The sequence below is a fragment of the Diceros bicornis genome, chromosome 19 (assembly GCF_020826845.1).
Source record: "Diceros bicornis minor isolate mBicDic1 chromosome 19, mDicBic1.mat.cur, whole genome shotgun sequence".
NCBI classification, from domain to species: Eukaryota; Metazoa; Chordata; class Mammalia; order Perissodactyla; family Rhinocerotidae; genus Diceros; species Diceros bicornis.
Genome location: NC_080758.1, coordinates 19,494,424 through 19,507,377, shown reverse-complemented (window position 1 = coordinate 19,507,377; position 12,954 = coordinate 19,494,424). Strand labels below are relative to the sequence as shown.

The window sequence follows — 12,954 nt, the reverse complement described above, 5'->3', positions numbered from 1 at the left end:
AATTTGTTGGGTCTCATCAGATACTTCTCTTGAAAGGTTGCATTCTTAATCATAAATTATCTTTAATACTAGACCTCTTATATAAACAACATTATTAAAAGCAATTGTGGAGGAGGGGCTGATTTTAGAAAATAAAGGACTGTCATGTGAAAAACAAGATTCCTCCTGCTAGTTTTTGGCTGTGTGCATTCTTGCCAGTTTTAAACCTGGCACTCAATCTGGAGTGACAAATTTGTGGAAAGCCAGGGAAGACAGAAAAGCACTGCTGTGAAATAGTAAGGGAAGTGCTTTTCCAGCCGTGTTGGCAATGCTAATCTATACAGTCAGTGTGAGGAACGTCTGAGAATAAGGATGCTTTTGGTTTCTGCTTTCCCTTCAGTTCCAAATCCTACCTGAATTAGAACTGAGACAATGTACAATCTTAGGAAAATGCACTGGAATTAAGCAACTCATTCTCAGATTAGGGGAAATTTTTCTGGAAGTAATCAAATTTAAAAGATGTGTTTACTCCTTTTTCTGTGAGCTGTTTGCTGAAGCCCATCCCTGTGTCAACCTTTCTGGGGGAAATGCACAAAACATAGGTAGATAGAAGGTTGGGTAGTTTAGAAATGAGGAACTTGAGTGCCACCACCATTCACATGGGAGTCAATGTGATGTGGTGAAAAGCACACTAAAATAGAAGTCAGGTGGCCAGGTTCTGTCATTTACTAGCTGTGTGCCCTAATCCAAGCTGCTTAACTTTTGGGTTCATTTTCCATTTTGGTCAAGTGTTGATAGCAATACTGGCCTGGTCAAGCTTTCAAGTTCTTTGGGGAGAATTCAGTGCAATTATGAAGATGACGGCTGTTTGGAAACTGTAACATACTAAATAATTGAGGTGATGATGATGGTGGTGTGATGATGGTGGTGATGATTACTACAAAGCCTAGTAGAACATCATTCAGATAAATTGGAGCTGTCCATTTTGGTAGTTGAATCTAATTTAGTAGTTAGTTATTGATAACATCTAATTTGGAGCCCTAGTTTTCAATTATATCTAGCCCTATTATAATGAACTATAATCATTTTTTTAAAGATTTCGTGGTGGAAAGGACATTTGAGCTAGCCATTGAAAGATGGTAAGATCTTGACAAGGGAAGGTGATGGCTAGAAAGAGGGGTATTCCAGACAAGGAGAAAAGCATAAGCAACACGTGGAAGCATTGTAATGTGTTTTGCTCTGGGAAGAATCCAGTTAGGTAGATGCCTGGGTTAACAGAGGATGGGATAGAAAATGAGGCCAAAAAAAGTGGCTTGAGACATAACTATTAAATGCTATTTCACGAAGTTGGGTCTTGATTCTGAAGGGAGCAAGAACCCATTGAAAATAGTTGAGAAAGGGAGATATAAGACTTAGCCATTATGGCAGAAGGGGTCTAAGAAAAAAGCTTCCTAGCTTGGATAACTGGGTGGCTGTTTACCCTATTAATAGAGATAAGGAACTTAGGGGAGAAATGGGAGTTCAGAATATGTATTGGCTTTGTATCTTTGGGCACATCCCTTTATCATCTCTGGCCTGCAAACAAGGGATTAAATAATTTCTAAGACTCCATTCAACTCAAAGTTTCGATAATTCTTGTGATTTTGTTTAGTAACCCATAATGGTGGTGAGCATTAAGAAATCTTCACTTCTTAGAGCCTTTCAGAAACTGGCTACTGCGTTCTTTTCCCAGAGTAAACTTTTGAATTTACCTAGAATTTTTTATTTAACAAACATTATTTAAGCTTTAATTGTCTGCTTTTCCTGAAGGGGCCATGGATTTCCTCCTTCTACAGCTTTGAACCTCTCTAGGCTCTCCCATAGGAATCTGCTGTGGTTCCATTGGGTGCAACCTCAGGAGTCTGCTGCCTTGAGGAATGGGCAGGTAACTGGGATGTGTTTGTTCCTTTAGCCATTTAGCTAAGTACTATTCTCAGAAGATAAAGAGGCTCCTTTTACCCCATCATTGTGTCATTTTTGCTTTGTTTTGGAAGTAATGTAACAGAGTGGTCAAGTGTATGACTTCAGAGCCAGACCACCTGAGTTTAAATCCTAGTTATCTCTCATTAGATGTGTTTTTGTGGGTGAGTTACTTAACTTTTCTGTCTCAGTTTCCACATCTGTAAAATGGAGGTACTGGTATTTATCTCAGAGTTTTGTCATGGTGGCTAAATTGCTTAGAAGAGTGCCTGGCACTTAGTGCTGTTCAAGTATCTGTTAGATATTTTTATTGGTAATAGAGGACAGACCGTTGTTTTTGTTTTCTTTAACAGATTTAAATTGTTTCCCATATCCAACGTCCTAGCTTCCCAAAATATCAGACACAGGTTGTTTTTTTTTCTTTTTTTTTTTTTTACAGGGGCAGCAAATGCCTTCCTGGGGCAGAAGGAAAATACTTTTCTTTCCTGGCTTCCTACTGCCATCCCCCTACTTCCACCCTTTCTCCCACCCTTCTGCTAAGTGCCTTAGAGGAACTCTGGTCAGCCTTCCCTGTTGTGTGCTCGGCTCCAACAAGTCAGAGATCAAAGGTTTCGCCATCAGCACTTTAAAAATAGTGTAGGTTACTTTTTTTCCTTAGTGGAATGTAGCTAATTGAAGCATAAGACAGGCATGAACACTCTGGAGTGGTGTGGCATCGAATCTTTCCATTTGTTCTCTTTGGCACTGAATTTTGCTTGTCCAAGCTCTGCTGGTGTAGTGGATCTTATCCCCAGACAAACATGAGCCCTGAGCCAAGGAGTCAGCTTCTGTGCGTAGCCAATAATTGGGTGTTTTCTTTCTCAGTGTTCCTGATGATGAAATTCATATTTCATCCAAAAGTGTGACCATTACAGAGATTCTAGGAATGCTAGCTACCGTCTGTATTTTGGCCTTCAGTGTATCCCACACTAAACTCATTCTTAAAATGTATTCGTTCTCCAGATCTCTGGGTTCCTTACTATAGTGGTCAGTATTAAGCCTTTCTTCTGGTTTATTTTTCTTATTTAGCCCCACTGAAATGTCTTCAGTATCTCAATCATCTGTTCTACAGCCTCTGAACTGGCCAGTGTTGTAGCCTTCAGTTGTATTTAAAGCCCATTTTGTAACTTTGACATATTATATCTGTTGTGAAAATAGCAGGATCAGTATAAAGACAAGGGTAACATCTCTTAAAACAGGCAGTCAACAAATGAACTCCTCTTATGCATTGGTCAGAATTTCCATCATCTCACTATCAGTGGAAAAGGTGCTACTCCTTAAGCCACCATGAAGGTCAAACTAGTTTTAAGCCTTTTGGAAAAAGAGGTACATGTTAGGAAATCTTGAATGATGATGAGTCAGCTTAACTGATCCCAGATTGGCTCTCTTTTCTACTACTGGCCAAATCCTGCTTTTAACTTCCATGGCACAGCCTTAGACATGCTTCTTTATCACAGGACTTTGTCCCCCAGGTGCATTTGCTACTTATTTCAGGTAGATTCCTAGAAAAGACTGACACTGGGGCTTGCTCTTTGCCAGCACTCCTGCCAGTGTGGGGGTTATGGATGGGGGTGGTAGGACTCTTGGTACTCTGCTCTCTATTTCTGGAGGCAGGACAGGAACAGAACCTGACAAGTAGATATGATGTTAGCATTGTGTTCAGAGGCCTATCAGGCCTCCATAAATCCAAGTTTCTAACAGTCCCCAATGGAATGCCTTGTACCACAAGATAGCCTTAACCCAGAATCACCTGAGATCACTTAGTATAAAAATCCAACCCTGCTCTCTTATATCTAAACAGTTGGAAATAGAGGAGAGTGAGTTTCTTTTGGAAAGTCAAGTTGATAGTTTCATGTCATTCTGGTCTTTGTGATTATGACCTACAAAGGAGTTACTACTCTAGCAGGAACTTTGAGTTTCCTGAATAGAGTTTTCTCTGATTAGCAGGCACAGGAAGTATCAATGACCTTTTTCACTTTCCTGGGGTGGCCTGGGTACTGTCTCATTGCCTTGTCATTTGTTGACTTTTTTCGTCTGATCTCTGTTTGGTGTGATAATGAACAGCAAAGCTGAAAACTGGAGGGCTATGTGCCCGTGCTGTGATTGCCAAAAGGCCAGAAAGCCAGTTTTCTAGTGAAAGAGACTAATATTCTAAGAATTGCTTTCATTGAGAAAGAGAACAAGAGGGGAAGGTAGAACGTAAAAGAAGATAAAGCGTTCTTAAACTTAGATTCCTGAATCAGCCATTTATAGTTTCATGGCAAGACAAAATGATAAGCAAGTATCCCAAAGCTTTTATCATTTCAAATATCCAAGATCTCTATTCTAGAAAGTTTCTACTTGATGGTAAAATAAAGTTTTGAGCTTATATATCAAATCTCAGACTGGCCATGCATTTGTCTCTAACACCAGTTTACCTTAAGTGGTGGCTATCAATTTCATGGAACTGTAATGATATTGATTTAGTGGAAGGTACTCTGAACTTGGCAATGGAAATACTGAGTTTAAATCCCAGCTTCACTTCTCACATTGTAACTTTGAATAAGACTGAACCATTAGCTCCTCTGTTTTTAAATCAGTTTAAGGGGATAATAAAACCTACCTCACAGGAGTGTTGTGAGGATTCAATGAATTAATGTATGTGAAAACACCAAGCACAATGATTGCTTAGAAAGTGGGTTTTTTTTTCCTTACTTTGGGAGGGAAAAGGATAATCATCCATCAGTATTATGGATGTAATTGATCTAAATTTTTTGCTTTTAGGCAAAAACTTGTATAGATAACTATAAAAGGAATTAATGGTTTAATGGTTTAATTCCTTTTATAGTTAATGTTAAAAAAAAAACAAAAACAAAAACTGCAATGCTTGTATAATGGAATAGTAAGCTCAAACATTTTGCTGGTAATATCAAAATCATGTGCCTGTGATTTCATATGTGTAAATTCCTGAGGAATCAGTTGCAATCTTGGAAACTTTGATATTTCACGAGTCATTCTAAAGCTGGATAAATTAATGAGACTGAAAGTAAGAGTGTTAATGCAATTGGGAGCCATTTTTGTACAAAGTAAAGGATGAATTTTTTGATAAAACATTGCATTTCGGTAAAAACAGATTATGAGAACACGATGAGTAGAGAGTGACACGATAATGATTCTAAGAATAAAAAGCATGGTGGGAAAACTTGGTCACCATGTACCTCCAAACATACTGGAACTAGGCTCAGTCCTCATGAGTTAAAAAGAAAAGTTTGCTCATATAGACACTTGTTATTTCAATTTGTGGCGCATGTAAATAACAACCTAATGAGAGCAATATAGAGGGAGGAGTATATAAACAAGGAAAAGTGGGCGTTGCTTTTTTCCCATCTATGACAGTTCCTGGATCTTCCCTAAACCTGTAGTCCTGTTTCTCCTAGTCCCCCTGCCCTCCTGGCTAGATTTCATAGAGTTTCTGCTTATTTACTACCCGACCTCCTATCTCAAGTTGGGGCTTGTTTTGTGCACAGAGATGTATGTGACAGCTCTCCTGATCCAGGTTCTATGGCTCTCAACTAACTGGTTGCCATCATTTGTTTCTCCCTTTTTGGTCTTTGATGTAGCCAAGTATACTGGCCACATCTCTTTAGAACAAACTTCATGGGATGGACATAGTCTAATGAGCTCCTTGCTGGTAAAATCTATTTCTTCTGGGCTGAAGGTACTAAATGTGAAGATGGGAAATACAGTCTATGGTGGAAAAGGCAAGAGCTGATGCTGCCTGTAGATCTGACTGTCCCTGTCAGCTGGAGTTTCTGTCAGCTGTCCTGTATCTGGGGTGTACCCCCAATTGACAGCAGTTGAATTCAAGCTACCTTTTGTTAACTTGTGGAATGTATTGGTTGGGTATAGTGAGCAAGGTTCCTAAACCGCCTGCCCGGTGCACTGTAGAAAACTGTCATCCAATGTTCTGCCACCTTAAACTATAGCTTGTAATTTTTGCTTATTGCCTCTTTAGTTTTTGTCCACATGCATGTTTTTATATAGTTGCACTCATTTTATATAGTCCTTTTTTCCATTTGTATCATAAACTTTTTCCATGTATATTTGTAGGACTCACAGATTATAGCATAAAAGCTACATAATTTGATATATTATAGTTTCCTCGTCTTGTTACTCACTAAGGTTGTATCTAGTTTCTTGATGGTTTTTTGTTCTTATTTATTTTTTTGTTATGAGAAGCATCAAATCGAATATCTTTATGTAATGTTATTTCCCAAAGAGAAATTTCCAGGAGCTGGATCCCAGGGTATGAACATTTTAATGGCTCTTGCTTTGTAATGTAACATTTTGTTTTCCAGAGTAGCCATGCCTTTTTACACTGCTACCAGTATGTCCACAAACCCTTTTAAAAGCAAGGCTTTTAAATGTTTAGCTCAGGACATGCCTTTTCTATTTGATGGGTCTTTTTTTATTGTGAGAAAGGACCAAGCAGGACTTATAAGCCCCGTCTAGAAGTGACTAGCTTCTCCTAGTTAAAGTGAGCAGGAAACATCTACTGTGTTACGCTGTTCACTGCACAAAGCCCTGGCTTGGCTACGTGTGTGATACTTCTCTAGCCTGGCACAGAGCCACCAAATGCATTTTTGGTGAATTGTTTAATTTACCCCCTCACATCAGATGTGAATGCTTAAGTCAGAGCTTTCATTATAGTTTTTTGCTGGTAGAATGTTGTGGAAGTACAGTGGGCTTGCTGTATATTCTTAATCACTTAAAAAAATGTCCTGCTATATTTATAATGACTATGTTTCTCTATTTGGTTCTTTCGTCCTTCGAAAAAATAAAAACATCAAGATAAAGTCAGATGTAGCTTAGAGCCTCTACTTGAACCTTCTGTCAGGACTGTTTATTTAAAGCATTGTAAATTTCCATGGTTCGTGTTATCTTAGGGTATCTTGTGAGTTGATCTTGTGAAATGAACCCTTGTGGTCCCTACTATGAGCTAACTCTTTGTGTCTTATTTTTCACAGTGAACATAAAGATTCTGAAAAAAAACACAAAGAGAAGGAGAAAACCAAACACAAAGATGGAAGTTCAGAAAAGCATAAAGACAAACACAAAGACAGAGACAAGGAAAAACGAAAGGAGGAAAAGGTAACTGAATTACCCAGTGGGGAAGGAAGAGATGTGGGATGTACTTTTCATTTGTTTACCTTTTTTTTTTTTTTTTTAACACTTTAAACTTTATTACATTTGTTTACCTTTAAAAGCAGGTAATGAAAATACCTTCATTGCATAGTAAGATCTCTTGGTCTTTGAGTGAAAAAGTCCCTGCCAGGAAACTTTAGAGCCACCAACTGTAGTCTTAAACTATGAAAACCAAAGTCCTTTACCACCGTATTTCAAAGTACCAAATCTATCCAAAAAAATAGATCTTTATTTTACTTCATATGGCAAATGGATAAATTGAGAATGTAGGGTTTCTGGAAATGTCAGTTTTCTTTCATGGAGAAAATTTATTCTGTTTTTAGGAGAAGGCCTGGTGCCATACTGGTCCTCTGTTGAATGAAGCTTCTTCCTGAGTAAAAATTTATTGATGCTGGTGCCCTTGGTGTCTTTTGGTTCTAGCATAACCAGTACGAGTCTTCTCAAAGTGGCTAGGCTTATCTGGCTGCAAATGAGTAGTACTGTGCATAGACTTAAAAAAACTCTTTTTATTTTAATTTCTGAAAAAGTAATGTTGGTACTTGGTAAATTCAGACAATATGAAATAGGGAACATAGTGAAAAATACATCTCCCTTTCACCCTGGCTCATTGTCCTCCATCTTTCCCTTTCTGGAGGCGGCCACTATACTATTTTTTGTATTCTTCCAGAGATACTCTGTGTATATTTGTAGTGTATGTGTGTGTATGTGTGTTTCCCTTTGTGTGAAGATTTTTGAAAGACCTAGAGTGTCTGGGCAGTTGAAGGAGGGAGAATGTTGAATATACTTGGGTTAAATCAGAGAAGGCAGGAAATAGACTATTCCTTTTTGTTTTGTTTTTTATTTCCTCTCTGCACTGCCAAGGGCAAATCCTTGAGAGGTAGAGTATATTTATTGAGGGAGAGGGACCTGCCATTCTTTAAAGGTAAAAAGCCACCATTTTGAAGGGAAACATTTCTCAATAAATTGGACAGTTCTCCCCGAAGAATTGTAAAAAAAAGGAGTCTTAGAAAAATGTCAAGACCTTTAGTTCATCTGTTCAGTTTTGCTAATAAGAAGAGTCAGTCTGGGATCAGGATGCCCCAAGAGTTGAGGCCAAATATTCTCAAATAAGAGAGAGGCTTCTTTAAATTTAGTCCTTTCAAGGTACTAATCAGTTACTGTTATTTTACTTTTTAGGTTAGAGCCTCTGGGGATGCAAAAATAAAGAAGGAAAAGGAAAATGGCTTCTCTAGGTAAGACTCCTCTGCTATCTTGGCTTCTCTTTCTCTAGGGGTGCCTAGCAGGCCAGCTGCCCATGTCGTTGTGTTGTTTGAACTTACCTAAAACACACTGACCTGGCCACCTCCAGGTTTCCAGGGAAGTCGGCAGTGAGACAACTTGGTCTAAGCCAACTTAAGCATTTCTAGACACCCCAACATAGTGAGACTGACCAGCACATTTTCCAGAAGGCTATTTTGAGTGAAGAAGGTTGACAGGAAGAAATTTTTTAAACTTGAGATACAATTTACCTACCATAAAATTCACCCTTTTAAAGTATACAGTTTATTGGGTTTTAATGTATTCACAAGGTTATACAACCTCTCTACTACCCACCATCTAATTTCAGAATATTTTCATCACCCCAAAAAGAAACTCCATTCTTAGTCAGTGGTAATTACAGAGTTGCCTGAAAAACCCCTACTCTGAATTCTTCCTCAGTAATATTCTGAGGCTCATATATAGAAGCTTACTTGATCTACATTTTAGGGATAGGTGTAGATTTGAGTAGAAATACGTGATCTCTTTTCTTGAAGGAGAGGAAAATGCACACCATCTAGAGGTCACTTTTCTTTTACTACTTTTGCCATTTTGATTGTTTGCCTCATCAGCCTGAACTCCCTAAAATAAGCCTGAAGGTTCCCTTTAGTTTCAAAAAACTAGAAGTTATGATCATATTTTCTCACTCCACTGAATGACAGAATTGATTTACTAGGAGTTGTTGGAAATGTTTGCATTATTGACTAGGACAGAGAGTGTTTTGAGAATTTTGCTTCCTTGAAACTTTGAACTTGCAGTTTCGTTTGAGATTTTTTTTTTTTTTTTTTTTTTTTTTTTTGCTGAGGAAGATTCGCCCTGGGCTAACATCCATTGCCAATCTTGTATATGAGCCACTGTCGCAGCGTGGCCACGGACAGACTAGTGGTGTAGGTCCGCACCCAGAAACCGAACCAGGGCTGCCAAAGCAGAGTGCGCCAAACTTAACCATTAGGCCACTGGGACTGGCCCTTGAGAACATTTTTGAAAATCGTTCCATGTACTCTGGATCCCTTAGACTAGGAGAAGCAAGTGCCCTCTTTGGGCATGTTTTGTAACTATTCTAGGAATGCAGAATAATAAAATTCAAGAAGCATCAGAGCTGTAGGCTACCCTAGGCGTTTTGATTTCTTAGATAAAGTGACTGAGCACAGAGTGACTGTTTTCTGTCCAGAGACCACCTAGGACTTTTATTAAACTAATAATAAGATATGAATAGACTGTCTGGACTTGGTGTGTAGGCCTGGGTTCAGTTTCAGACTTTCTGGGTTAGAAGATGAGGAACACACCCTTCGAGGCAGTAGTCTCTATATTCACTTTGCTGGACTGCTTGCTAGTTTGGATATGTGTCTTTGTACAGAATCCAGATGCTTTACTGGATGAAACACAGTTTTCTGGTAAATTGTTTTAGAAATTCTTCCTTCAGGCCTAATAACCCTTCCCATGTGTTTTTAACTTCACCCATGACAATACTAGGATCTAGCATTTACTTAATTAGTTGGGTAAATGACAGTGTTTCTTTCCTTCTGGTGCAAAGCTTTTGGAGATTTTGGACCCTCAGGGCGATGTCAGTGATTTCCATGGTGGGGGGAAAACAACTACAGGTATAGAGGTTGGCATTTGGGGAGTGTCCAGAAATAAGGAAGGAAAGCTGATCTCTTCAAACATTCAAATTCTGTTGCAAGCACGGGGATCCAGTATGCTTGGGGGGTAGGAGGTGGCGGCATTGAAAACCCATGAATATCCTGACTTTCCTTGCCAACTGAATCTGGATGCTTATCCCTTGGACCCCTTAGAGATGAGTGGCTTCGTGTTGGGAGGCCATTCCCTGTACTGAGTTAGTTAGCTCTGTAGGTGCTTCTGGCTGTGAGCAGTGAGGTTCTGACAAGATGTGCCAGGCCAGGGAACATCTCAAGGCTATGGTGATTGCTGGTCCTGTGGTTTTTCACTTGTTCCTTCCTCTTTTTTATTCAAGATAGTTGTCTAACAGAATCATCTTTTTATATTCAGAAGGCAAAATCTTAACAAAAAAAAAGGCAAGGCGCTCTTCTGGGTTGTCCAAAGGAGGAAGTTGGACAATGAATAGATTTGGGTTAAAATGACTTCATTTTGTTCTGGGCTTCTCATTTAGCATGTGCCCTTCTTTTGTTGTAATGTCAGCTCGGTTATTTTTCCATGTAACTAAGGTTATTTTCCCTTGGAACTTTAAGGTACCAAGTATGGGAAATAAATTTTTATTCCTTTCCTTGTAAAAGCTGTATTTTAGCTTTTGGGAGCACTAGAATAATCAGTTCAGATCATTCGTGGGGTCAGATACATAGTAGATCCCCCATGTAAGATGAGGAAACAATTTGAGTTTGTTCCTGTTGTGGTTTGGGTCATGCTGGCAAAGGCAGCTAAGATGTAGTGAGAAAGAATACTGACTTAGAATAAGGAGTCCTGATCCCAAGCCTTGCTATTATTGCCTGTTCATCTGTAAAGTGAGAACAATACTATACCTACTTCACAGGGTTGTAGTGAAAATTAAGTTAAAAAAAGTGCTCGTGTAAAACCTTTATAACAGATGCAAATGTATGTTGTTACCCTTATATTAGTTGCTTCTCAGTGAGATCATTTATCCCTACTTTGGATTGCCTAACATAATGTAGATGTTCCAAAACTCATTAACTCGCAATTTTTTCTCTTTAGTCCACCACGAATTAAAGATGAACCTGAAGATGATGGCTATTTTGCCCCTCCTAAAGAGGATATAAAACCATTAAAGAGACCTCGAGATGAGGATGAGTGAGTATTTCTTATTACTTTGATTTTTGAAAACAAAAAGGAGTTGTTTAAAGATAAATGTGATGCATGTCTCTACAATAGACTGAAAAACTGCATTAATTGCCTTTTACTCCTTTGGGATTTGTGATTAATGGACTGGGCAACTGACTTCTCTTTGAATTATGAAAAGCAGGGTTTGCTAAGCAAATAAGTAGTGTACCTGAGGCTTAAATGGAAAATATATATTTACATTTTTCTTATTAAAAAGGTAATGCATATTTATTGTAGAAATTTCAAATAATACAGAATTCATGAAGAATACTTAAGTTATTTAAGTTACTTTATCATCGCCTACCACAGATAAGTTTTCGCTGTTAAGGCAGTTTCTCCTAGGATCTGTGCCTGTCAATACATTCTAAGTGAAGTTTCGGTATATAGAGGTAATAAAATTGCTCTTACTTAAGACAGTTTTTTGAGGCTTATATGTGCCTCTTTCTCAGATTCAATCAGTGAGCTTAAATTCTGTTCATTATTATCAGTCTTGTATAGCTTATTATGCTCCAGGAATCTACAAAGGATTTACGGTAGAAAGTGGGTAGAAATGGAGGAGGGAAATACTTTGTGAACTCATTTGTATTCATTCAGAATTCATATAGAATTTCTTTCCTCGCCTTTCCAGCCAGTTATCACTTTGTGGTAGCCATTGTTGTGCTGTGCATTTTGTTCCCAGATTTCCATCTTCTAGTGGTGTTTATTTCTGTATATATCTCTCTACTCCACTTCCCTTCCAGGCCTGCATGTAGTCTCAAGTTGTTTGTTTTGTCCTACATAGGGCTATAACTATTGATCTAGTTATAGTTATATAACTATTGGTCCTTGGTCTGGCCTTCTTTACTTTCTCCATTCCTATTCTTGACTATAGAATGCCCAGCTGAGAATAGCAGCCATGCCTGCCTTGGAGGCGTCCAAGAGGAGTTTGGAGGTCCTAATCCTATTGGTGAGAACTACTGAGTCACAATTGTGTTAACTGCGAATTTATGTTCCCCTTTCTAGTGCGGATTATAAACCTAAGAAAATTAAAACAGAAGATATCAAGAAGGAGAAGAAACGAAAACCAGAAGAAGAGGTTAGTAAAGAGACTTAGGCCCTTTGGGGCTTGAGTTTGAAATAGGGAGTTTCCATAAAACAACTAATGAAGGCAGTTGAGTTTTAGGAATTTATTGGTCTGCTGTAGAAGAAACACTGGGAAAAACTCTTACACGTATATTGGCTTTAAGATCTCTCTTAGCCTTCCTGGGTGTCTACCCATAGCTATGCTGCCAACTGACGTTCTTGGAGAAACTACGCTGTCTTCATACATACAGAGGAAGTGTTAACAAGAAATCATATTTTGACTTACAACCCAGAAGAGTTTCCCCTAAGAATGTTTTTTAGTGCTCTCTTATATCTAACAAAGCTTACTTGTCACTCACTTTGGGTAAGTGTCCCTATATAAAGTCATTTAAGGGGGGACCCATTGGACATAGGATGAAATCCAAGCACTTTACCACAACTCCTCCCAATCTGGCCCCTGCATTTTGTGCCTCTTCTCTAATTTACCTTGTTCCAGCCACACTGACCTTCTTTGTTTCTTTTCCACACCTGATTCTTTTGTGCTTCAGAGCTTTATGTAGCACATGCTTTTCCCTCTGTCTGGAATACACATGTTCTTCCTCCCTTTTTTCTCCTGGCTTATAA

The 12,954-nt window shown here is 38.6% G+C and overlaps 1 protein-coding gene across 1 annotated transcript in view; it reads left to right on the top strand.

Annotated features, from left to right (window-relative positions):
* Positions 1-12,954, top strand: part of TOP1 (DNA topoisomerase I) — an 86,465-nt gene that overhangs the window by 34,931 nt on the left and 38,580 nt on the right. The window contains exons 4-8 of the mRNA XM_058562694.1: positions 6,984-7,107; positions 8,338-8,393; positions 11,143-11,238; positions 12,271-12,343; positions 12,584-12,586. Of these exons, the coding sequence (XP_058418677.1) occupies positions 6,984-7,107; positions 8,338-8,393; positions 11,143-11,238; positions 12,271-12,343; positions 12,584-12,586 (352 nt within the window). The remainder of the gene's footprint in view (positions 1-6,983; positions 7,108-8,337; positions 8,394-11,142; positions 11,239-12,270; positions 12,344-12,583; positions 12,587-12,954) is intronic.